Below are 24,040 nucleotides of genomic sequence, written 5' to 3' on the forward strand. Positions count from 1 at the left end.
TTTCTTTCCCGCTCCTGCCCGACCTCCTGTCACCCCCTACCTGGCTGTAGCTCTGCCCCAATGTCCCCACGACCCTGGCCCGGGGCACCAACCTCCCCCCAGTGCCAGCCCACCCTGAGACCTGCAACGCTGCCCGGCACACAGCCAGACCCCTGGCAGGGCAGGGACACGGCCTTGCACACTCACGTGCACACATCCACTTGCACACGCACACGTACACCCGTGTTTCCTGCCCCCACAGCGCGGGGCGCCTCTGGAGCACGGGGCTTTGAAGGCTCCCAGCAAGCGTGCACACACAGGCAGGCGCTTGCGCTCACGGGCACACCCGTGCACACCCCCACGTGTATGCGTGTGCAAGCATTGCACGCACACGACCACGGGCACAGACACTCGTGTGCATGCACGCGCACACCCGCACGCAGCTGAGCATCTGCACGTGCGCGCAACTTGCTGACACGCACGCGCACGCATACACGCGCACGCACGCATGCCCGTGCGCTCACGTGCACGTACGCACACGCATGCAGACGCCCACGTGCACGTATGCACACGCACACGACTCGCTGACACGCGTGCAGACACCCCCTTGCACGCACCCACAGGCACACTCCCGTGCATGCACGCAGGCTGCAGGAGCGTCCTGCAAGGCTGCTCTGACATCTGGTGGCAAGAGGCATGGCCAGCAGGAGACATGTCCCAGTAGCCGAAACTGTCCATGTCCCCATCCCCATCCCTTTCCCCACACCCATCTCCACCTCCATCCCCATCTCCACCCCCATCTCCACTTCCATCCCCATCTCCATCTTCCTTCCCCATCTCCATCCCCATCCCCATCTCCACCTCCAGGCCCAACCCCAGACGCATCCCCGTCCCCAGCCTTGTCCCCAGCCCCGTCCCCAGCCCCAGCCCTGTCCCCAGCCCAGCAGGCCACCGCATCGCTGCTCACCACGTCGGGGCCCGAAGCTTCTTCTTAATGCCCAGGTAGACCTTCAGGTTCCTGACGGGCCACTCCTTCTCCGGCTTGTGGCTCTGGAGGGGAGAGGCACCCGGCACTGGGTTGGGGGCTGCCAGACCCTTTGCCACCCATCCCCACCCGCTGTAGCCCACACCGATGCCGGGATGGGTGTTGTCCCCCCGGCAGGCAGAGAGGAAAAGCCGTAGGGATGTGGTGATGGGCAAGGGCTTGCCAAGGATGGGGACAGAGTGGGTGCCCATGACCCGTGGGTCACAGGGGACGCAGGAGGCCTCGGGGGTCCCCCAGTGATGGTGCTGGTTGCTCTTTGGAGAAGGGATCAGCACTGGCACGCTGTGATGGGGTCTTGAGAGCCTGGCACTTGACGTCCCACCCCTCCTCAGCAGCACGGCCATGGCCAGGGCAGCGCTGGCTCCAGCCCCGCTGTGCCATCAGCTCTGCCCCAGCCACATCCCCAGATGCCCCCACTGCTGGCACGGCACGGCACGGCACGGCACGGCACGGCACGGCACGGCACGGCACGCAGGCACGTCTCCAACATCAGGTGGAGATGGGTGCCCCAGCTCCCCGCTCCCACTGAGGCTGTCCTGGGCTCCCCCCCCCCTACAGCAGGGAGCACCCCTCGGGGTGCTGGCTGCGAGCTGCACCCAGCAGCATCCCAAGGGGAGGGATGGGGGAAAGCGGGATGTCCCAGCAAAGCCAGGGCACCGCCAGCCCTGGCCAGCGCCTTCCCCGTGGCCTGTGCCACGGCACCCGCGGCCAGTAGACATTTCGAAGGGGCAAAGCCCCGCAGCTCCCTCCCCTCTCACCCAGGAGCTCCCCGGTGTTGCCATGCCGCACAAGCCATGCCCCGGCAGCGGGTGACACGTCGGGGACCCCCCGTGCAAGCGGCTGTGACTTACAAGAGCCCAATCCAATGCCCGCGGGATGGGGGGAGCCTGCTCGGCCCCTTCCCCATCCCCATCCCCAGTGGCATGGAGCGAAGGGCAGCGGGAGCCCCAAATTGCAGGACTTTGGATAACAGGGGGGAGGGGCAGGGTGCAAGCTGAGGCAGCTCCAATGCTAATGGGGAGGGATGGCAGCACCGGGGGGGCAGCTCTGGCACTCGCTGCACCCCATTGCTTGGGGCTGCTGCCCCCCGGGAGCATGCGGAGCGGGCACGGGCGTGCTGCGGGATTGGATTTGGGATTGATCCCGGGCAGCCTTGTAAGGGCAGAGGGCACGGGAGCCCCCGCACGCCCCGGCTGAGCCCCCTGGGCTCCTCTACTCACATTCTCCAAGGGGGGGATCCGCTGCTTCAGGCTCTGTTCAACAGAGGACGGGGGTTAAAGCAGAGGCGGGGGACAAGGCACAGTGGCAGGGGACCCAGGGGACGGGCGACAGAGGCAGCGAGGTGCCAGGGTGCGGCGTCAGAGCAGGGAGGCAGGGCAGGGGGAGCGGGGAGGAGATGGCCCAGCACGGCTGGGGGGCTGGTGTCCCCCTCCGGAGCCTTTGCACTGCCCCACGGCCGGCTCCAGACCTGCTCTGGGAGAGCTCCGGCTCTGGGAGAGCTCCGGGTCTGGGAGAGTGACAACACTGCTGGGGGCAGCCCCATTGCTGCCTGCAATGCCTGTGCAGTGACAGCCCCATTGCTGCCTGCAATGCCAGCCCCATTGCTGCCTGCAATGCCTGTGCAATGCCAGCCCCATTGCTGCCTGCAATGCCTGTGCAATGCCAGTCCCATCGCTGCCTGCAATGCCAGCCCCATTGCTGCCTGCAATACCTGTGCAATGCCAGTCCCGCTGCTGCCTGCAATGCCTGTGCAATGCCAGCCCCATTGCTGCCTGCAATGCCTGTGCAATGCCAGCCCCACTGCTGCCTGCAATGCCAGCCCCATTGCTGCCTGCAATGCCTGTGCAATGCCAGCCCCACTGCTGCCTGCAATGCCAGCCCCACTCCTGCCTGCAATGCCTGTGCAATGCCAGCCCCACTGCTGCCTGCAATGCCAGCCCCACTGCTGCCTGCAATGCCAGCCCCACTGCTGCCTGCAATGCCTGTGCAATGCCAGCCCCACTGCTGCCTGCAATGCCTGTGTGATGCCACCCCACGTGGGTCCCACGTCCTCAGGGACTCCCGGCCCAGGGTCACAACGGGGCAGGGCAGGGCAGGGCAGGGCAGGCAGGGGACGGGAGCGGGGCGTCGCAGGCAGCCGGCAGGCAGGGCTCACCCGCACTTCTTTGTAGAGGCGCAGGCAGGTGTGGTTGAGGATGAAGTAGCGGTCGTGGAAGCCGGTGCTCAGGCCGAGCCCCAGCAGGTTCCTCTCCTCCCGAAATTTCATCATGCCGTGCTTGCAGTCGCCCACTCTGCTGGCTGGGGGCACACGCCTGAGCGGCTCCGGCCCCCCAGGGGGGGTCAGGCCCCCCAGGAAGGGCGCGGGGTGCAGCCAGACCCGGTCCCACAGGGCAATAGCAAGGGCAACCCCCCCCCCCTCCCCTCACCCCCCAGCATCACAGCCCGCTGGCTGCTGCTGCCTGCTCCCAGCCCAGGCAGGGCAGGCAGGACCAGCTCCCCCAGTGCGCTGTGCTCAGCACCCAGCCGCGACCCCAGAGGCCGGGCCCCGGGAAGGTTGATCCCATGGGGATTCTCTGCATGATGTAGCCAGCAGGATGGGGAGCTGTGCCCATCCCCGTCCCCATTCCATCCCCATCCCCATCTCCATCCCCGTCCCCATCTCCATCTCCATCTCCATCCCCATCCCCATCACCATACTTCTCCTCATCCCCATCCCATTCCATCCCCATCCCCATCTCCATCCCCATTCCCATCTCCATCCCCATTCCCATCTCCATCTCCATCCCCATCCCCATTCCCAGCTCCATCTCCATCCCCATCCTCATCTCCATCCCCATCCCCATCCTCATCTCCATCCCCATCCTCATCTCCATCTCCATCTCCATCTCCATCTCCATCTCCATCTCCATCTCCATCTCCATCTCCATCTGCATCCCCATCCCCATCTCCATTCCCATCCCCATTCCCCATCTCCATCCCCATCCCCATCCTTCTCCTCATCCCCATCCCCATCCCCATCCTTCTCCTCATCCCCATCCCCTTCCCCATCCCATCCCCATCCCCTCCCTCCTCTCCCTGCCAGGGCCCTGGCTCCCCAGCTCCTCACCGAGGTAGATGAGCATGCTCTCCATGGACAGCTGCTTCTTCACCACCAGGTAGCTCTCCGTCCCCAGGCAGTGCAAGATGGGCAGGACTTTTTCCGAGTAGTGCAAGGGCCGTTCTGTCGGGCAGGGAGACAGGCAGGAGGGTCAGGCAGCATCCCTGGGGGGGCTGGCACCCCCCAAAGGGAGGGGTCGCACGTAGGTCCTGAGGGTCCTGCCTGTCCCTAAGCAGAGCTCCCGTGCAGCGCTATCGCCTTTTAATTGAATTCATTTCCCGGTGCTGCTGCTTCCTAACTGTCCCCTGAGGAGGTGACTTTTGGCCCGCGGTACGGGAGCGGCGGGGACCCGCGGGGACTGGAAGGTGGCTGAGGGGCAATTGCCAACAGAGGCTGCGATTACAAAGCGGAGATGTTGGGAAAAGTTAGGCTGCTGTAGGCAGCAGGTAACCTGCCCACGTGCTTGCGAGAAAAAAACGCGCGGTGGCATCTCAAACACGCACGTTGCCACTCGAGCAAAGGGTGACTCAAGGATTTCACAACCGTTTGTAGGTGAATATTCAATTTTCAGCCAATTGTAGCCCTTGCACAGCCTGAGGACCCTCTTTTTTTTTTTTTTTTTTTAATTTAAGGGCTGGGCACGGTGCTTCCCTGAGCAGGGCGGGCGAAGCAGCACCCACTGCAGAGGGAAGGCTGAGCTGGATGGCTTGGGGTCAGCAAGGACCAAAACATCTCAGCAGAGGCTTTCAGCGATGTCCAGAGGGCTGCCAGGCTCAGCACCCTGCCTGGCACGGCCCCTGGGCGCGTCAGCCCACAAGAGCCGTCGGCAGGAGCTCAAGGAACCAGCGGGCAGGACCAGGGTCTCATCCTGCTCACGCCAAGCTGTTGGTTGCTGCTGCCCATGGGTACCCCAAGGCTGCTCCCTTGGGTGGCCTGAGAGCCCAGGCACCCCCCCCCCCCCCCCAAGCTCCAAAGGCATTTGAACCCCTGGGGATGCAGACAGAGGTCCTGTGGGTCCTGGCCCAAACCGCCGGCCCATCTGCAGCGCTCAGCTCCATGCAACCCTGGTGCAGCAAGCAAAGCTGCAGCACCGCAGCGGACCTTCCCCAAGGGCCTGGAGCCCGTCCCAGCATTGCTCCATGGTGTGGACCCCAAGGGAGCCTTCTCATCCCCATCCTCACCCCCATCTTCATCCCCATCCCCATCTCCATCCCCACCTCCATGTCCATCTCCATCCCCATCCCATCCCCATCCCCACCTCCATGTCCATCTCCATCCCCATCCCATCCCCATCCCATTCCCATCTCATCCCCATCCTTGTCCTCATCCTCACCACCCTCATGGCTCCACACCAACCTGCCTCCTCCCTCTCATTCACTTCGAAGCAGCTCCAATAGTCCTTCTCCTTCATGACAATTTTCCTCCGGTCTAGGATCTCGAAGGTGAGCTCCTCAGCTGTCATCGTGGCCGGGATCTGGGAGGGAGGGACAGAGGGAAGGGACAGGTCTCCATCAGCCAGGGCCCGGGGCCATGCCACCCTCGTGCCACCTCAGAGCATCTCCCCACGCCACCACAGAGGTTTGGGCATGCAACGGGGAATCCCTGTCCCCTCTGTGCCCTCCACCTCTCACCTTGACGTGCTGCTCTGCCTCTGTCTTCTTCTCCTCCAGGTAGACAGTGCAGATGAAGTCCCCAGCTTGCTGGAGTGTAACGGGAAAGCACTTCAACCTGCAGCCTCCCATGGGTGGGCTAAATCCCCCCAACCCAGCATGGTCACCCCCTGCCTGGGGCATCTCCAGGAGATGCTGGAGCAGGCAGTGAGGTCCTCATGCACAGAGGGTGCCCCAGGAAGTTCCCCGTGTCCAGGACCCACCTGCGTCCCACTGGATGCTGCCTCTCGCATCTTCATGATGGCCATGATCTCATCCTGCTGCTTCTTCATCTCTTGGTCATTGACCTGCCAAGGAAGAGGAGCCCAGGGAGCCATCAGGGCTGAGCAGACCACCCTTGAGTTTCGCTGCAGCAGCAGATGTGGATCCCCAGGGGAATCTCCTCTGCCGGCACCTCCAGATTTGGAGTCTCCAGAGTTTGCAGGAACATGGACCCCCCTCCCTTTGTCTGCAAAGCAAGGAGATGTCTGCAGACAGAGTAGATCCAGCTTCCTCCTCCTTCCACCTCCCCATGCCCTGGGAATGCCCACACATCGGCCTGATCCAGAGCACCACCGGAGGCGGGGAGGAACCTACATTAAAGATCTTCACGTAGTGGCTGATGAGGTCCTCCACCACGCGCCCTGCCTTGTAGTCCTTCCCGTCCGTCTGGAAGAGCGTGGGCCCGAAGACGATGGCCAGGTTATGCGTGTTCATCTGGTTCTCCCCGGAGAAGCGCTGGACCCTGCGGGGAACCCTGTTCTGATCCCTGCCCTGGAGGCCCCCCAGCACCCCCCTTCAGCCTTGCCAAGGGGAATGTCCCCCACACTGGGACGTGATGCTCGGCTTTGGGCACAGCTTGACCTCAAATCCTGCTCCTTTCCTCGCTTGGGATGTGAGCCAAGGGGGGAGGGCTCTCCTCCGCCCCACAGCCTCCCCAGGAACACTCAGCGGGTGAAGCGATGCCCCACGGGAGGTTGGGGACCCCAGGCTTGGCCGAGCTGTGGACCCACCACCCGTGCCGTACCGAAAGAGGTGGTTGATGAGCGCCTTCAGGGTGGCCCGGTTCACGGTGGGGAGGGTGCCCAGGAGCCGCCGGTACTCGCTGATCTTCTCCTCCTCATCCTCCAGCGCTGCAAGAGGAGCACAAGGGAGAGGATGAGCACGGTGGGGCGTGAAGGTGAGATTAAGACCTGCAGCCCCACCATCCCCTCTTCAGACCCCACCTCAGACCCTCAGGTCCCAATGTGGGGCCAGAGCATCTCAGCTCCACAGGGCTCAAGAATCCCAGTTCCATGGGGCCAGAGCATCCCAGTTTCATGGGGCCAGAGCATCCCAGCTCCATGGGGCTGAAGCATCCCAGTTCTGCAGGGCAGGAGCACCTCAGCTCCATGGGGCCAGAGCATCCCAGCTCCACAGGGCTGGAGCATCCCAGCTCCACCAGGCCAGAGCATCCCAGGGCTGGAGAATCCCAGCTCCATGGGGCCAGAGCATCCCAGCTCCACAGGGCTGGAGCATCCCAGCTCCACTGGGCCAGAGCATCCCAGGGCTGGAGAATCCCAGCTCCATGGGGCCAGAGCATCCCAGCTCCATGGGGCCAGAGCACCCCAGCATCATGGGGCCAGAGCACCCCAGCATCATGGGGCCAGAGCACCCCAGCATCATGGGGCTGGAGCATCCCAGCTCCACAGGGCCAGAGTATCCCTGCTCTACAGGTCTGAAGTGTCCCAGGGCTGGAGAATCCCAGCTCCACGGGGCCAGAGCCCCCCAGCTCCACAGCACTGTGGCTCGTGGCCATTTGGCTGCTCGGTGCCTCCAGCCCTGGTGTCCAGAGGCTGGATCCAGAAGCGAAGCGGGGCCGGGGGGGGGGGTCTGGCTCTCTGCCCTGTCTCAGCCCCAGCCGTGCCAGAGCACGGAGCTGCACGGGGTCACCACGGGTGCCTTCTGCTCCCCACCCACTGCTCCAGCCCCCGGAACACGTGGGGCCCAGATGTGCTCCCCACCACCACGCAGCCCAGAGGAGAGGACGAAGGGGGTTTGCAGCAGAACTGGGGACCCTCACCCCCCACCACCACCACCAAAGAAGCCCCCCCCCTCCTAGGGCTCACCCGTCGCCCGCAGCCAGTCCTGGCCCCACTGCCTGGTAAAGAGCCCGTCCCCGAGGTCACGGAAGAAGCGTTTGAGGGTGTTGGCGACGTCGTCCACGTGGTGCTCGCCCTCCTTCAGCCGGACGCTGCGGGCGTCGCGGCGCAGCATCTCCAGCAGGCTGGTGGTCTTCGAGTTCTGCCCGCTCTTGCGGTAGATGCCCTCGGACGTCAGCCCTGCGGCAGAGCCGGTGGGGATGAGACCCCTCCCCGTGGGGGGACAGGCACCCTTCCCGTCGTGTGTCCCCCCCCCCAACCCGCCCGCTGGCTCGAATGCCACAGGCAAGAGGGAATCGGTGCCGCGGCGCTTCGCGCCCCGCAGGTGCTGCCGCGACCGCCGAGGAGCTGCGGGGCTGAAGCCAAAGCCTTGCTCCAGCCAGAGCCCTCCCACGGAGCTGGAGCGATGCTTAGAGAGGGAGGGAAACACACGTCACGAGTGGGTCTGGGTCTCAGCCTGCCACGCCACACCAGTGTGGGGGGGGGGTGACCCGAATGCTGCCCTCCGGTCCCCGCGCCGATGGACGACGGCGCGTACCGCACTGGGTGATGTAGTCGATGCAACGATCCACCAGCAGCGGGACGTCCGACTCCGTCAGCTGCTGCTCCCTCAAGGTGTCCCCCGAGCTGCCGGCAGCTTTCTGGATGGCGTGGACCCAGCCCAAGAAGTCCAGCTTCCTCTCCCCCTGGAGGTACAGCGTCCTGCCGGCGAGCCTGGCCTCAGCGGGGTGCCAGCCACCCCCCCCACCCCCCCCCCCACCCCCCTCCCCAAACCCCACCGCACGGCTGGGACCCCCGGGAAGGCTGGCCCTGGGGGCCTGGGGATGGTCTCGACTCGCTTTTGGGGGTCCACAGGCACCGTGGGGAAGGTGAAGGCACCCCAGGATGAGGTGGGGGGGCTTGGGTAGGGTGGGGTATTTTGCTGGAGGGGTCTAACCCCGTCCCCCCCCCCCCGTCTGCTCTCACCTCCGCCTCTCCACCAGCACCAGCACCTCATTGTCTCCCTGGATGGCTGGAAGGGAAGGCAGAGAGCGTCGCCTGTGGGAACATGAGGTCCCCCAACGCCCCGCACCCCACGGGGGGCTGTGCCTACGGGTCCAGCTCCAGCCCGAATGGGACACCCAGCAGCTTTCCAGGGGTGGGGAAGAGGATGGAGAGGAGGAAGAGCAGCTGCACGCCGCTCAGCGGCGGGATCCCGAGCTCCGGCGTTCACCAGCCTCCCACCAAAAGTGCAACCCAGCTGTTTGGGGCAGGATTTGGAGCTGGGGGGGGGGACACACACACCCTCCCACCTCCCCAAGGTCCCTCGCAGCCTTTGGGGGAAGTGTGACCCTAGGGCAGGGCAGGGGCACTCACAGAGCTCCTGCAGCTTGCGGAGCTGGAGGGGCTCCTGCCTCTCGCTGTCCTCGAAGCCGACGTGGAGCGCGGAGCCGGCCAGGGCGAACCAGCCCTCCTGGGCTCGCTCCAGGTTGAGGCCCCCCTTGTAGTGCAGCCGCCCGATCCGCTCGAAATCCAGAGCCAGCAGCTCCTCGGCGCGGGGGTGGACGAAGGACTGAGGCGGGGAGAAGGGGGACCCGTCAGCGCCACCGGCACCCGGCTCCCTCCGGCACCCGCGGCCCCCCGAAGGCCACCACGTCCTACCTTGGCGATGGACTTGAGCCATTCCCGAGCGGAATCCGGGCTCTCCATCCCGAAGAGGTAGAGCCTCTCCGACTCGATGTAGACCTCGAACGTGTTCTCGATCCTGCAGGAGGGAGGGAAAGGGGAGCCCGGGTGGGCGCCGGTTGGGTGCCAGGGGATCCCAGGTAGGGAGAACATCCCACTGCGCGTCGGCTACTGGCTCTGCCGATGGCTGATGCCGTTTGGGATCCTGCCACCGCGTCACCCGGCCCTCCAGCATCCCCCTGCTGGCATGCAGGCTGCAACGGGGAGCACAGGGGCTGCAAAGGGGTTGCAAAGGGGCTGCAAAGGGGCTGCAAAGGGGCTGCAAAGGGGCTGCAAAGGGCTTGCAAAGGGCTTGCAAATGGATTGCAGAGGGGCTGCAAAAGGGTTGCAAAGAGGCTGCGTAGAGGTTGCAAAGGAGCTGCAAAGGAGTTGGAGAGGGGTTGCAAATGGATTGCATATTGGTTGCAGAGGGGTTGCAGAGGGGCTGCAGAGGGGCTGCAGAGGGGCTGCAGAGGGTTTACAAAGGGGCTGCAAAGGGGTTGGAAAGGGGTTGCAAATGGATTGCAAATGGGTTGCAGGAGGGCTGCAAAGGGGCTGCAAATGGATTGCAGAGGGGCTGCAAAAGGGTTGCGAAGGGCTGCAAAGGGGTTACAAAGGGGCTGCAAAGAGATTGCAAGGTGTTGCAAAGGGGCTGCAAGGGATTTACACCGACTCCTTGCAAAGACAGGTCGGTCGGGCATGCCACAAATGCTGGGGGGACCAGCGGTGGGGTTGGGGACAGCAGGCCCCCCAGCGCCGCCACCCGTGGGCGAGCCCGTGCCCAGCCCTGCGGGAGCAGAGGGGATGCCGGGGTGCTCTGGGGTGGCGCGGGGAGGGGGGTACAGCCTCACCCGTGGGTGTGGGGCGGGTTGTTCACCAGGCACACGATCTCCTCCACCTTGATCTCGCCGTTGGGCACGGCGTTGCGGTCGTTCTCGTAGTAGCTGAGGACGCCGTCCTGCAGCGTGCACCACCGCCGGCTGAACTCTGCGCGGCACAGGATGGTCCTGAAGCGGCCCCCCACGCTCCAGCCAGCCCAAGGTCACCCACCAACCCAGCCCGGGTGGCCCTGCAGCACCCACTGGGTGCCCACCCGCTGGGACACCTCCCCCTCCCCCCCCTCCTCAAACCGGGCTGGCCTCTTTGCAGCGCCCTGGGGAGCAGGGGACGGTGCTGGCACAGCTTTTGGGCCACCCCAGAGCACCCCCCCCCCGTCCCCCTGCACCCCTATTTCCCTGCCCCTTGCCCCTCCCCTCCCCCCCATACCTTCCTGGCCCTTCCGCTCGCCAACGGGCTTGGCCATGGAGGGGGTCTTGTAGAGGAAGCCATTGTGGGTGACGGAGGGCAGGGGCACCGAGTAGGGCTTCTCCTCGCTGCCCCCCACCTCCAGGCGTGGTGTCTCTGCAAACGGGGTGACAACCTGTCACGGGGGGGCTGGGGGGGGGGGCTGCACACACCCCTAGAACAACCCCCACCCCCACCCCCCCCAAGTACTGCTAGTCCACGTCCCACATCCCCCCCAGCAGACCAGCCCCCGAGCACTGAGCTGTGACGGGATTGGGGACATTATGGGGGTGGGGGGACTGGTGTCCCCCACCAGCAAGGTCTCTCCTAGGCTGTCCCAGGTCCCTGCTGCTCCGGGGGAGGAGAAGGGCAGAGCATCGCAGTCCTGCAGCCGAAAGATCAGCCCAGGGCTCTGCCACCGCCTCCCCGTGTGACCACGGGCATGTCCCCCCCTGCCTCAGTTTCCCCCCCCCCGGTGAGAGGCTTCCCTCCATTTCCTCCGGGGACCAGGCAGAGATAGGGTGTGGGGACACCCCTAAAGCACCCCCCAGCTCAGCCCATGGGGCTGCCCGGGGTTCTGGAGACACAGAAATTCGGGAGGACGCAGAGCCCTGCTCCGCCAGCCCAGCCCTGCTCCACGCACGGCGCTGAGCTCATCGACCCCAGCAATCCCAGCACCCCGGAGATCCCTGCCAGAGCCAGGTAGGACAAGCTCCGGGGTTTTGGTTTTCACCAGCTCCCTGGGGCGACTGGGAGGCCTCGCCGCTCTCCCAGACCCCCTTTTTTTTTGTGCTGACATGTCTGGAATGGCAGGGCCAGCCCCAATCCTGGGCAAACTCCAGCTTCCGCCGGACGGACTTGGCCGCCGAGGCGGCGAGGGAGGTGACGGCTCCGGCCGGCACTGGCTGGCCCCGGTACACCTCCATCCCTTGGGCTGCCCGAGCTTTCCAAGGCCGGAGGTTTATCCGGCGTTAGGGTGCGGATCGGTCCCCCGTGGAAGCCGCCAGCCCACCCGGAGCGGGGCTCGGTGGGGTGGGCACGTTTCGCAGCACAGGGGAGGGGGGTTTTAGGGGAAACGGTTGGACCCTTCACCCTTCCCAGCCGGTGGAGATGGTGGAGGTGGGGGCTGGGGGAAATCCCCTGAGGCTACCGGGGCTGCAGGATGGTGGCCCTGTCCCTCCCGGTGCCCAGAACACCAGCCCGCGTCCCCAGTGGGGTGCTGGACCTGCGTCCCCAGCTGGGACAGAGCCTCCCTCCCCAGCCCTGATCCAAAAGCACAGAGTCAAGGAGGGGGGGGGGGGGTGCTCCCAAAGCCCCTCTCTCCTCTCCTGGGGTGCACAGAGCCCAGCAGCTGGAAAACTCCTTGCCAGGAAGGTGCTGAGCAGGACACAGAGCTGGGACCAGCTCAAAACACACCCCCCACCCCCCACCCCCCCCCCGTGTGCCCCGGGACACCCCAGCAGCTCTCCTCCGCATGCCAGCGGTGGGTTTAATCCCACGGGGAGGCGGGGGGGGGGGGGGGGGTTTCAAGGGATCAGCCCTTACCGGAGGTTTTGTTGTGGAGCAGGAACTCCATCTGCAGCCTCTGCCCGCTCTTCTCGGCCAGGGCGAGGGGCGTCGGGCACTGGGGGTCCCCGGTGGCACAGGTCACCGCCGCCCCGCAGAAGAGCAGCGCCTGCGTCTCCGCCAGGTCACTGGTGGTGACGGCCGCGCACAGAGCCTGGGTGGCAGAGCCGGGAGGGCGGCGGGTGAGGCCGAAGGCTCACGAGGAGAAGAAGAAAGAGGAGACACACACACACACCCCCCCCCGAAAAAAAAGGAGCTGGGGTGGGAGCGTGGCGAGCAGCCGGACCCCGGCCTCCTCTCGGCTGCTTGGATAGGACAAAGGAGGCTGGAAGTGGGAGAAAAAGTTTGGAATCCCTCCCTTAAGGAGCCGGGGTGAAGTCATACGGCGGCGGGGCGGGACGGGCTCGCCGGAGGAGAAAAACAAATAAGCCCACATGTGAATTCTCGCGGCCGCCCAGGCCCCCAGCGTGCCCTTGGCCCGGGTGCAAACAGCGCCGAAGGCAGCCGGCGGAGCCGTGGCGGTGGTGGGAGGCGACGGGCCGGCACACCGGGGTGGCATTCCTTGTGTCGGTTGTGCAGAGGGGCACGAAGCCCCCCATCTGGCACCCTGCCTGCGGCTGGGACTGGGACTGGGTGCCCTTGGGTGGGGACTGGGGGTGTTGGCTGGGGACTGGGTGCCCTGGCTGGGGACTGGGGGTGTTGGCTGGGGACTGGGTGCCCTGGCTGGGGACTGGGTGCCCTTGGGTGGGGATTGGGGGTGTTGGCTGGGGACTGGGTGCCCTGGCTGGGGACTGGGGGTGTTGGCTGGGGACTGGGTGCCCTGGCTGGGGACTGGGTGCCCTTGGGTGGGGATTGGGGGTGTTGGCTGGGGACTGGGTGCCCTGGCTGGGGACTGGGGGTGTTGGCTGGGGACTGGGTGCCCTGGCTGGGGACTGGGTGCCCTTGGGTGGGGACTGGGGGTGTTGGCTGGGGACTGGGTGCCCTGGCTGGGGACTGGGTGCCCTTGGGTGGGGATTGGGGGTGTTGGCTGGGGACTGGGTGCCCTGGCTGGGGACTGGGTGCCCTTGGGTGGGGACTGGGGGTGTTGGCTGGGGACTGGGTGACCTGGCTGGGGACTGGGTGCCCTGGCTGGGGACTGGGGCTGTTGGCTGGGCACCTCTTTCCCTGCCACCGTGGGGTGCTCCAGCTTCGTGCCACTGCAACCAGGGTATCCCCCCCACCAAGCACCAGCCCTCCTTGAACCCCACTTGAGCCCAACCAGGGTATCCCACCCCCCCCCCCCCAAAGCACCAGCCCTCCTTGAACCCCACTCAAGCCCAACCAGGGTATCCCACCCCCCCCCCCCCAAGCACCAGCCCTCCTTGAACCCCACTCGAGCCCAACCAGGGTATCCCACCCCGCCCCCCCAAGCACCAGCCCTCCTTGAACCCCACTCGAGCCCAATGCCATTCCCAAGCCAGGCAGAGAGGAACCCTGGGGACATCTGGCTGTGGGATCTTGCCTCAGACTGGGCTCTCCAGTCTGGAAATGAAGCTGGTTGCACCTCCATCCCCAAAATGTTATCCTGTCCCCACAGCCGGCTCGTCCCTCCTGGAGACACCTGGCTACGGCTCAGGGTGCACGGTGGGGACACGGGGTGTGCAATGGGGGGCTTGGGGGGATACAGGCAGGGAGGGAGGGGGGGAAACCATCCAGCCCCGTGCAGGAGGCTGGGCAGCCTGCTCGGGTAGAGACTTTACTCCCCAAAAGATCCTCAGACCCCCAGCTCAGCAGCACCACTTCGCACCCAGGCAGGACCCCCGCGACAATGCCCTGGTGTGTGTCCCCCCCCCCCCCCCCGGGGGGGGCAACTGACCCTGTCGAGCTCCTCCTGGTTGCCGAAGAGCGGGTGGTAGCGGCGGTACTTGCCCTCCCGGTATTTGGCAACGAGGAAGCGCCTCCTCTCCCGGCTGCTGCTGGCAGGGCCGATGGCCTCGCTGGGGGGCACGTTGGCGGCCCAGAACTGGTTGGCCACGGCGTTGCCGATCCGGTGGAAGAGCTGCGGGGACAAGGAGAGGCCGCCGTGACGGTGCCGCCGAGGGACGGCGCATCGAGGGGGGGGGGTTTATGGGGGGTCTTCAGGGGTCTTTGCTCGGGGAAAAGGTAGTAGCTGAGCTTACAGGGACATGCCCAGGAGAGCAACGGGGTGCAGGTAGAGTTTTTGGGGGGGGGGGGGTTGAGGGGGGATGACAGGTGGTGCCGAGGGAGCGGGGACCAGGGGTGGGCAGGGTGCAGGAGCACCCACCCGCTGCAGGCACGCCGGGCTGCTCCCTCGCCAGCCCTGCATCCCAGCAGCAGCGGCGGCGGCAGCGGCTCAACCCCGGAGTCTGGCAGCCCCTGCAACCGCCGACCCCCCCCCCTTCTTACCCCGAAAAAGCACATCTGGAAAGCAGCGTCCAGCTGTGGCGGGGGGGGGGGGGGGGGGGGGGGAGGCGCTCAGCCTCCATCGGGGCGGATTGAAAGGGTTTTTCCATGGCCCCTCGCCGTCCCGCCGCCTGGCACCGAGCGATGCTCAGCCCACCCTGCAGAGCCCACACCCCCCCGCCATCGCTTCAGCAAGCCCCTGGGGTGCTCTACCCGCACCCCCCCCAAGCTTTTTGAGGGTGGCCTGGGTGCTTCCCAGGGGTCAGGGAGGGGCTGGAGCAAGACTGGGAGATGCTGGCAGGAGCTCCCCGCCATCCAGGGCAGCCTTCCCGGAGAAGGGAGGGGAAGGGGAGCAGCCGCCGGCAGCAGCTGGAAGCGTTTGGGGGCTCGGGGAGCAGGCGATGCCGGAGGCGGGGGGCGGGGGGGGGGGGGGGGGCCTGCGCGGGTGGGACGCCAAGGAGGAATGCAGGATGGAGAGCGGGATCGCTGGGAAGAAGCGAGGCCAGCCAGGGTCTGCCGGTTGGCAATGGCAGCCGGGGTTGGGCCTGGTCACGAATCCTGGCTTCCCCTCACCCGCCCTCGGCGCTGGCTGCACCGGCGCATTCCTGCGGCTGCGCCGCTTCTGGGGGGGGGGGGGGGGGGGGCTGCGCTGGAGCTTGGCCCCACGCCCCGGCCCCCACGGCTCTGCCGCCGTCGGCCCCACGGACGCACAGGCACACGAACGCCGCTTGTCCCCGCCGGCGTGCTCGGGTGGGCGCCGGCTGTCCGCAGGCCACGGGGCATGGAGGGCTGCTGGGGGTCCCCTCCCCACCCAAGCCACCCCACGGTGTCACCCCGAGGGGTGGATTGGACTGGGAAAACCCTGCTGTGCTCCTCCAGTCCCTGCCCAGTAGCCAGCAGGTCCGTTATGGGGAGGGGATGGGGTGTTTCCCCCAAAAAAGGGCTTTCAGGGTTGGCCTGTGCTCCTCCAGTCCCTGCCCAGTAGCCAGCAGGTCCGTTATGGGGAGGGGATGGGGTGTTTCCCCCAAAAAAGGCTTTCAGGGTTGGTCTGTGCTCCTCCAGTCCCCGCCCAGTAGCCAGTGCATCCGTTATGGGGAGGGGATGGGGTGTTTCCCCCAAAAAGGGCTTTCAGGGTTGGTCTGTGCTCCTCCAGTCCCTGCCCAGTAGCCAGCAGGTCCGTTATGGGGAGGGGATGGGGTGTTTCCCGCAAAAAAGGGCTTTCAGGGTTGGTCTGTGCTCCTCCAGTCCCTGCCCAGTAGCCAGTGCATCCGTTATGGGGAGGGGATGGGGTGTTTCCCCCAAAAAAGGCTTTCAGGGTTGGTCTGTGCTCCTCCAGTCCCTGCCCAGTAGCCAGTGCATCCGTTATGGGGAGGGGATGGGGTGTTTCCCCCAAAAAAGGGCTTTCAGGGTTGGTCTGTGCTCCTCCAGTCCCTGCCCAGTAGCCAGCAGGTCTGTTACGGGGAGGGGACGGGGTGTCTCCCCCAAAAAGGGCTTTTGGGGGGTTGGTCTGCAGCGATACCTCGATCAGCTCCTCCGTCCACACCTTCCTGTCCATCTTCAGGCTCCGAACTTTGGTGATGCTGGGGCCCAAGCCCCGGTGCTCCCCTGCCAGCGAGAGGAGCCGTTAGGGACCTCTTTTTGGGGCGAGAGAAGCCAAGGGTCCCCCGTGCCTCGCACCCCACGCCCCCCCCCCAAAAAAAAGGCAGGGGCTGCCCGGCACCTGCGCATCTCTTGCAGATGACGACGCAGAGGTTGATGGAGGCCCAGTCGGGCTTGGGGGCGCCGCAGTCGGCGCAGAAGCGGTTGGGCTCCGCCGCCCAGATCCTCTCGGCCACCTCCGAGGTGGAGAGCGCCTCGGCGACGGCCTGCTGCATGGCTTCCACCCACTCCTCCTTCTCCTGCTCCGAGTCGGCGGAGAAGCTGGGGGCGAGGGGTGAGGGGTGAGGTGGCCAGGGGGGAGGGTCAGCACCGCCGGCGTCCCCCCCGCTCCCCTCCCTGGGCTCACCTGAAGATCCTGTACGGTGTGGTGAGGTCGAAGCCCCGGCGATCCACCTCCTTGACGTTCCCCACGTTCATCTCGATGTAGGTGATGCCGATCCCCAGCCGATAGTCCTGGTGGGCGAGGAGGGGGTGAGGGAGGGCAGCGGAGAGGTACGGGTGTCCCGCCGCCTGCAGGAGCTGGCGCTGCCTGCGCTGCTGCCCGCACGTCACCCCCCAAGGCTGGTGGCTGTGGGTCCCCGTAGCCCTTCGCACCCCAGCTCCCAGCCCTGGGGGTGCACGGGGTGCCGCAGGCTGCGGTGGGTGCCACGTTCCCGGGGGACCCCAAAGCTGGCGGGGAGGGGGGCTGTAGCCCGGAGGGTCACCAACAGAGCCATCCCTGTTTTGGGGGGGGGGGGGGGGGGGGGGCGGTGGGGGTGGCAGCCCCGGGGTTTCCCGATCTGCTCTGCGCAAGCTGTGGCTGCGAAGGGGTCCCCCTCCAAACTGTCCCCCCCACGGTGACCTGGCGCCCCTCCGGCCGCCCACCTCCGCGTTCTTGTAGAGGAAAACTTTATCCCCGGCCACCGCCACGAACAGCTTGTGCTTGAAGCCCCGCAGCTCCAGGAAGCCGCTCTTGTCGGCCGGGTCAGCGGCACCGTTGGTGGTCGGGGACGTCAACGTCCTCTCCGGAGCTTTGCTCTTCCTCTCCTCCACCATGTGCTGCAGGGTCCGTATCCACTCGTTACGGTCCGCTGCGGGGCCGAGAGGAGAAGACGGGTCAGGATCAGCCCAGGGTCAGGAGCCTTTGGGGCTCCATCCTTTGGGTCAGGGGGTGGGGGAGCAGCTGGGGCCACCCAGGACAGGGCCAACCCCCGCCCCATCGCTCACCGTCGCTCTCGGCCCGAAACACGAAGTTGCGGTTGTTGGTGATGACCTCGAATTTCTGGTCCCCGACGCTGGCGATGCAGGAGATGGAGGAGACGGGGATGAATCGCTTGGAGTAGGCGTCCTGGGGCAGGGCGGAGGGGGGGGTGTGAGGGGGGGAAGAGACGCACTGGTCACCACCACGGAGATGGGACGGGGACCGCCTCGAGCTCGTGAGCATCCAAGTCCAGGAGGCTTTGAGCATCCCACCCCGGTGCTGCCGGCATCACCCCGGCTCCCATCCATTGCTGCTCCCCGGGATGCAGCCCCTCAGCACGGCCACGTCTCACGGCCAGGATACCCGGAGGGATGTGGTCCAACTGGGGCAGCTCCTCCGCCACCTTCCCACCCCCAAATCCTCCCTCCCTCCTCACCTTTTCACCGTCAAAATAGCGGAGGTAGTCGGCGTCCAGCTTCACCCAGCGCTTCTGGTAGATGTAGGACCTGGGAAAGGACCGGAGGGACCCGTTGACGGGGGGATGACGGGGTGACCCCGCTGTACCCTGAGTGTGGGGCAGGCAGCTGGGAGGCAGAGGGTGCTCCCAAAGGGGGGGGGGGGGTGTGCAGGAAGGGTGGTGTGACCCTCCCCAGGGCTGCAGCAGCCCCCCTCCCCGCTCGCCCTTGAACTCGGGGCAACTCGGCCGCTGCGTTCATGCCCCAGTTGCCAAAAGCCCGGGGCCACCTCGCCATCGATCCCGCGCCGTGTCCCCAGCCCTCGTGTCACCGCTGGGGACGGCGATGGGGACTTCACGCTTTCCTCCGGGCACCAATTAAAACACGGAGCTGCCAAAGGGGGCTGCCCCTAAAAGTCCACCCCCCCCCGCCCCCGCCCCCACCTCACCCCCCCCCCCCCAAATCCCTGTTTTCAATGACTGCACTGGACCCACAAGCTGGTGAGGGTTCGATCCAGAGGACACGTGCCAGGGGGGGGGCTGGTGGCACTCCAGGCAGAGGGATGGGGATGCAGGTGATGGGGGGGGAGGGGGACCCCAAAGCTCCAGCAAAGCCCACTGGGGGGACCCCTTCACCTCCCCCGCGGCGCCGGGCGAAGCATTCCAACCCTGCAGCCCATCCACCGCGGCGTTGTCGGGGCTGCGGGAGAAGCCGAGCCACTTCCCACCGTCAGCCCCCCTCACGGCTCCTGCGATGCAGCCCCCTACTAGCACTGCACCCCCAGAACCCCCCCCCTCCGGCCACCGTGCCAGCCCCCAGCCCCCCAGCCCCCAGCCGCCGTTCGCTCGAGGCCCCGTTGGCTCAGGAAGGATTTCGCCATCGCCGCACGTGACCCCGGCGCTCGGCCTTTGCGTAACCAGCAACGGCAACCGGTGCCAAAAGCCCTCGGCTCTGCCGTAGGTTCACCCGCTCCCCGTCAGGAGCCCCGCGGGGTGCAGAGACCCCCCCCCCCCAGCCTTGCGGAGGGCTCGGCATTCCTGGGTTTCCTTCCCCGGGCTCCCCCCACCCAAGCAGCCACCGGAGCAGCTTCCCGGGGTCCTTCCAGCGGCTCTCACTTCCCCAGCAGCCACGGGCTGATCCGCTGCCAACAGCCGGAGGTTGTTGTTGTTGTTCCTCCTCCTCCTCCTCCTCCTCCTCCTCGGGGGGACTGCTGTCTCGGGGGGGCTTCCTCAGGGCCCGGATTAAGCAGCCCCCAAATATCCTGCACGTCTCCTGCTTGATTTTTGCCTCCCAACTGGCATGGGGGGGTCTTGGGTGGGCACGCTGGGTTTACTGGGCTCCCTGGACTCACTGTGCACACTGGGCTTACTGGGCTCCCTGGGCTCCCTGTGCACACTGGGCTTACTGGGCTCGCTGTGCACCCTGGGCTTACTGGGCTTACTGGGCTCCCTGGGCTTCCTGGGCTTGCTGTGCACACTGGGCTTACTGGGCTCACTGGGCTTGCTGTGCACATTGGACTTACTGGGCTCACTGGGCTCCCTGGGCTTGCTGTGCACACTGGGCTTACTGGGCTCACTGGGCTTGCTGTGCACACTGGGCTTACTGGGCTTACTGGGCTCCCTGGGCTTGCTGTGCACATTGGACTTACTGGGCTCACTGGGCTTGCTGGGCTTGCTGTGCACACTGGGGTTACTGGGCTTACTGGGCTCCCTGGGCTTCCTGGGCTTGCTGTGCACACTGGGCTCACTGTGCACACTGGGCTTACTGGGCTTGCTGGGCTCCCTGGGCTTGCTGAGCACACTGGACTTATTTGGCTCACTGGGCTCGCTCGGCTTGCTGTGCACACTGGGCTTACTGGGCTCACTGGGCTCACTGGGCTCACTGGGCTTGCTGTGCACACTGGGCTCACTGGGCTTACTGGGCTCACTGGGCTCACCCTCAAGCACACACACGCACACCCAGCAGTTTTACTTCGGCAACCCGTCAGCTCTGCATCGTGAGCCGCCGGGGCCGGGACTGGGAAACACCGGGGTTGGGAAACACCAGGGTTGGGGCTGGCATCCCACCGGCGCTACCGGCAATGCCCGCTCCCGTGCCGAACACGGCGAGCACCAAACCCACGTGCCTCCGGCCGAGGAGCCGGGGTGGCGGCGGTAGGAAGTCACCCCGAGCACCCCACTTCTCCTCCCGCCAGCTGCTTTTCGGGATCGCTGCTATTTCAGGGCTTCCCCCGAGCAAAGACCGCTCATTTCCCAGCGAGCCTGACCCGCAGCACGGGACCGGGTGGGGGGAAGTTCAAACCGCAGCCTTCCCTCCTCCTCCTCCTCCTCCTCAGCCGCCTCAGCGCAACCATTGGTGGCACCGGCTCTGAGGAAGGCTCTTTCCCCCAAAACCGACATTTTTAACCTCAATTAGGTGGCAGGAGGGAGCTGAAGGCACCCCTTGGGATGGCTATTCACCGAGACAAAATGACACCCCCCATGAGCAGGAATTCCGGGTGGAAAAGGCGGGAAGCATTTCCCTTCCAGGGCACACACCCCAAGGCACCCACGGGGGGGGGGGGGTGTCCATGGTGTCCCCCCCCCCAGCATGTCACTCACCCCTGCGGCGGGTTCTTGTCCAGCCACCCCGCTTTGATGGTCGGCGAGAGCGGGGCGGCGGCGGTGCCCTCCATGCCGTCGCCGAGCGTGCCGGGGCTGTCGCCGGAGAAGGTGGGCGCAGGCAGGCGTGGGCTGGGGCTGTTGTCACTCCAGCTGCTGCCACTGCTGGGGACGAGGAGCCGAGGGAGGGGGGGGGGGTTAAGAGCCGGCACGGCCCCCCCCTCCCCTGCCCCCACACGCTTCGGCCTCCCCTTGCCCTTCCCCGAGGCGCGGGCGACACAAGCGTTGGCTGGTTGCGAGCGAGGACCCCGGTGGCCGTCCCTTTGGTGAGGGTCCCAGCGCGTCCCACAGCTCCTGGGACAGCAGAGCCCCAGATTGGGGGTCCCAGTGCTTCCCTTGGGACAGCAGAGCCCCAGATTGGGGGTCCCAGCGTGTCCCCTGGGACAGCAGAGCCCCAGATTGGAGGTCCCAGCACTTCCCTTGGGACAGCAGAGCCCCAGATTGGGGGTCCCAGCGCTTCCTCTGGGACAGCAGAGCCCCAGATCAGGGGTCCCAGTGTGTCCCCTGGGACAGAAGAGCCCCAGATTGGGGGTCCCAGTCCATCCCCTGGGACAGCAGAGCCCCAGATTGGGGGTCCCAGTGCAGCCCCTGGGACAGCAGAGCCCCAGATCGGGGGTCCCAGCGCATCCCCTGGGACAGCAGAGCCCCAGATTGGGGGTCCCAGCACTTCCCTTGGGACAACAGAGCCCCAGATTGGGGGTCCCAGCGCATCCCCTGGGACAGCAGAGCCCGAGATCGGGGGTCCCAGCGCTTCCCTTGGGACAGCAGAGCCCCAGATTGGGGGTCCCAGTGCATCCCCTGGGACAGCAGAGCCCCAGATTGGGGGTCCCAGCACATCCCCAAGGATAGCAAAGCCTCAGATTGGGGGTTCCAGCACGTCCCCTGGGACAGCAGAGCCCCAGATTGGGGGTCCCAGCACTTCCCTTGGGACAGCAGAGCCCCAGATCGGGGGTCCCAACACTTCCCTTGGGACAGCAGAGCCCCAGATCGGGGGTCCCAGCGCATCCCCTGGGACAGCAGAGCCCCAGATTGGGGGTCCCAGCACTTCCCTTGGGACAGCAGAGCCCCAGATTGGGGGTCCCAGCGCATCCCCTGGGACAGCAGAGCCCCAGATTGGGGGTCCCAGCACATCCCCAAGGATAGCAAAGCCTCAGATTGGGGGTCCCAGCATGTCCCACATCTCCTGGGACAGCAGAGCCCCAGATTGGGGGTCCCAGCACTTCCCTTGGGACAGCAGAGCCCCAGATTGGGGGTCCCAGCGCGTCCCCTGGGACAGCAGAGCCCCAGATCGGGGGTCCCAACGCTTCCCCTGGGACAGCAGGGCCCCCGATGCCAGCCCTGGGAATGGGGACCCCCCCAGGGCCACAACCCCAAACCCGGCGAGGTGCGGCGTTGCTCTCTGCTCATGCACACCCACGTGTGTGTGTGTGTGTGTGTGTGTGTGTGTGTGTGTCCCCAAGTGCTGGCCACACGTGCACATGCAGCCCGTGAAGCCGTGCAAGCACAAGGAGCCCTGACCTGTGCACGCGCACACCCACCCCCCGTGCACAAGAGCTCTCTGCCTGGGCTTACACACCCCCCCCCCCACGCACAAGTGTCGCCTGGCACACGCACATGTGCCCCTTGCCTCTGCCTGCTCACACACACGTGCATGCCAAGTCTCACCAGCTGGTCTCGCTGTACACACTGGGCTTACTGGGCTCACTGGGTTTGCTGTGCACACTGGGCTTACTGGGCTCCCTGGTCTCGCTGTGCACACTGGGCTCCCTGGGCTCACTGGGCTCGCTGTGCACACTGGGCTTACTGGGCTCACTGGGCTCGCTGTGCACACTGGGCTCCCTGGGCTTCCTGGGCTTGCTCTGCACACTAGGCTCGCTGTGCACACTGGGCTTACTGGGCTTATTGGGCTCCCTGGGCTTACTGGGCTCACTGTGCACACTGGACTTACTGGGCTCCCTGGGCTCCCTAGACTAGCTGGGCTCGCTCTGCGCACTGGTCTTACTGGGCTCACTGGGCTCACTGTGCACACTGGGTTTACTGGGCTCCCTGGGCTCGCTGGGCTCCCTGGGCTCACTGTGCACACTGGGCTTACTGGGCTCACTGGGTTCCCTGGGCTCGCTGTGCACACTGGGCTTACTGGGCTCCCTGGGCTTGCTGTGCACACTGGGCTCACTGGGCTCACTGGGCTCGCTGTGCACACTGGGCTTACTGGGCTTATTGGACTTACTGGGCTCTCCCTTGAGCACACGCACGCACACCCAGCAGCCTCCATAGTTTTACTTCAGCAACCCGTCAGCTCTGCATCGTGAGCCGCTGGGGCTGGGACTGGGAAACACCGGGGTTGGGAAACACCGGGGTTGGGGCTGGCATCCCACCGGCACTACCGGCGATGCCCGCTCCCGTGCCGAACACGGCGAGCACCAAACCCACGTGCCTCCGGCCGAGGAGCCGGGGTGGCGGCGGTAGGAAGTCACCCCGAGCACCCCACTTCTCCCCCACCCAGGCGTTCGCATCTCATCCGTGCACACATGCACACCCCCCCCTGCATACGTGCACACACACCCCCCCCTGCACACGTGCACACACACCCCCCCCTGCACACGTGCACACCCCCCCCCACACACACGCATCCCCAGCTGTGCACACACTCGCACAGCCAAGCCCTGCCCGCGGTGCAGGCGGACCCATTCCCTGCCCACGCGTGTCCCCTGCTTGTGCCCACCCCCACCCACCCACACACACACGCGTGTGCAAGCACACCGCCGAGCTCCTACTTGGCGGGGGGAGCATTGTAGTAGTCCTCGATGAGCTCGTCCTCGCTGAAGAGGCTGTTGACACGCACGGACCGCGGCCGCCCCGTCACGGGCTCAGCATCCTCCTGCGGGGACAGCCCTGGCTGTGGCGGGCAGCCCCGTGCCCTCCCAAGCGGGCAGCTCACGGTGGCAGGGTCCCCTTGCTGACTGCCCCCTTCCCCACCTCCCTGCACCATGAGGGGTAGATGGAGAAAGAGGGGACAAAGCCACCGCAAGTGCCCACGGTGCCGGGAGGTGCCCGGGCGCTGCCGGCCCTGAAGAAGGGGCACGCTCCTGCCCGCAGCGGGACGGAAGGGCGGCCGTAGGGAGGAGCTCAGCACCGAGCTGGTTATTTATAGCAACCAAAACTGCCTGTGCTGGCTGAGCAATCCCGCATTTCCCCCTCGTTGGCCAAGGACAGACAGG

General features: G+C 66.2%; 1 protein-coding gene across 1 annotated transcript in view; it reads right to left on the reverse strand.

Annotated features, from left to right (window-relative positions):
• The window catches only part of ARAP1 (ArfGAP with RhoGAP domain, ankyrin repeat and PH domain 1), a 39,005-nt gene that overhangs the window by 2,834 nt on the left and 12,131 nt on the right, over positions 1–24,040 (reverse strand). The window contains exons 4-29 of the mRNA XM_086481620.1: positions 23,597–23,697; positions 20,763–20,927; positions 18,144–18,213; positions 17,734–17,854; positions 17,392–17,597; positions 16,874–16,980; positions 16,589–16,788; positions 16,388–16,473; positions 14,321–14,503; positions 12,445–12,619; positions 10,882–11,016; positions 10,467–10,602; positions 9,553–9,655; positions 9,268–9,463; positions 8,878–8,923; positions 8,450–8,613; positions 7,879–8,091; positions 6,798–6,903; positions 6,368–6,515; positions 5,995–6,078; positions 5,753–5,821; positions 5,478–5,595; positions 4,131–4,244; positions 3,180–3,322; positions 2,245–2,277; positions 947–1,029 (exon numbers count right to left, since the gene is read on the reverse strand). Coding sequence (XP_086337746.1) covers positions 947–1,029; positions 2,245–2,277; positions 3,180–3,322; positions 4,131–4,244; positions 5,478–5,595; positions 5,753–5,821; positions 5,995–6,078; positions 6,368–6,515; positions 6,798–6,903; positions 7,879–8,091; positions 8,450–8,613; positions 8,878–8,923; positions 9,268–9,463; positions 9,553–9,655; positions 10,467–10,602; positions 10,882–11,016; positions 12,445–12,619; positions 14,321–14,503; positions 16,388–16,473; positions 16,589–16,788; positions 16,874–16,980; positions 17,392–17,597; positions 17,734–17,854; positions 18,144–18,213; positions 20,763–20,927; positions 23,597–23,697 — 3,305 coding nt within the window. The remainder of the gene's footprint in view (positions 1–946; positions 1,030–2,244; positions 2,278–3,179; positions 3,323–4,130; positions 4,245–5,477; positions 5,596–5,752; positions 5,822–5,994; positions 6,079–6,367; positions 6,516–6,797; positions 6,904–7,878; positions 8,092–8,449; positions 8,614–8,877; positions 8,924–9,267; positions 9,464–9,552; positions 9,656–10,466; positions 10,603–10,881; positions 11,017–12,444; positions 12,620–14,320; positions 14,504–16,387; positions 16,474–16,588; positions 16,789–16,873; positions 16,981–17,391; positions 17,598–17,733; positions 17,855–18,143; positions 18,214–20,762; positions 20,928–23,596; positions 23,698–24,040) is intronic.

Source organism: Leptosomus discolor, chromosome 1, assembly GCF_034619465.1.
Source record: "Leptosomus discolor isolate bLepDis1 chromosome 1, bLepDis1.hap2, whole genome shotgun sequence".
Taxonomy (NCBI): domain Eukaryota; kingdom Metazoa; phylum Chordata; class Aves; order Leptosomiformes; family Leptosomidae; genus Leptosomus; species Leptosomus discolor.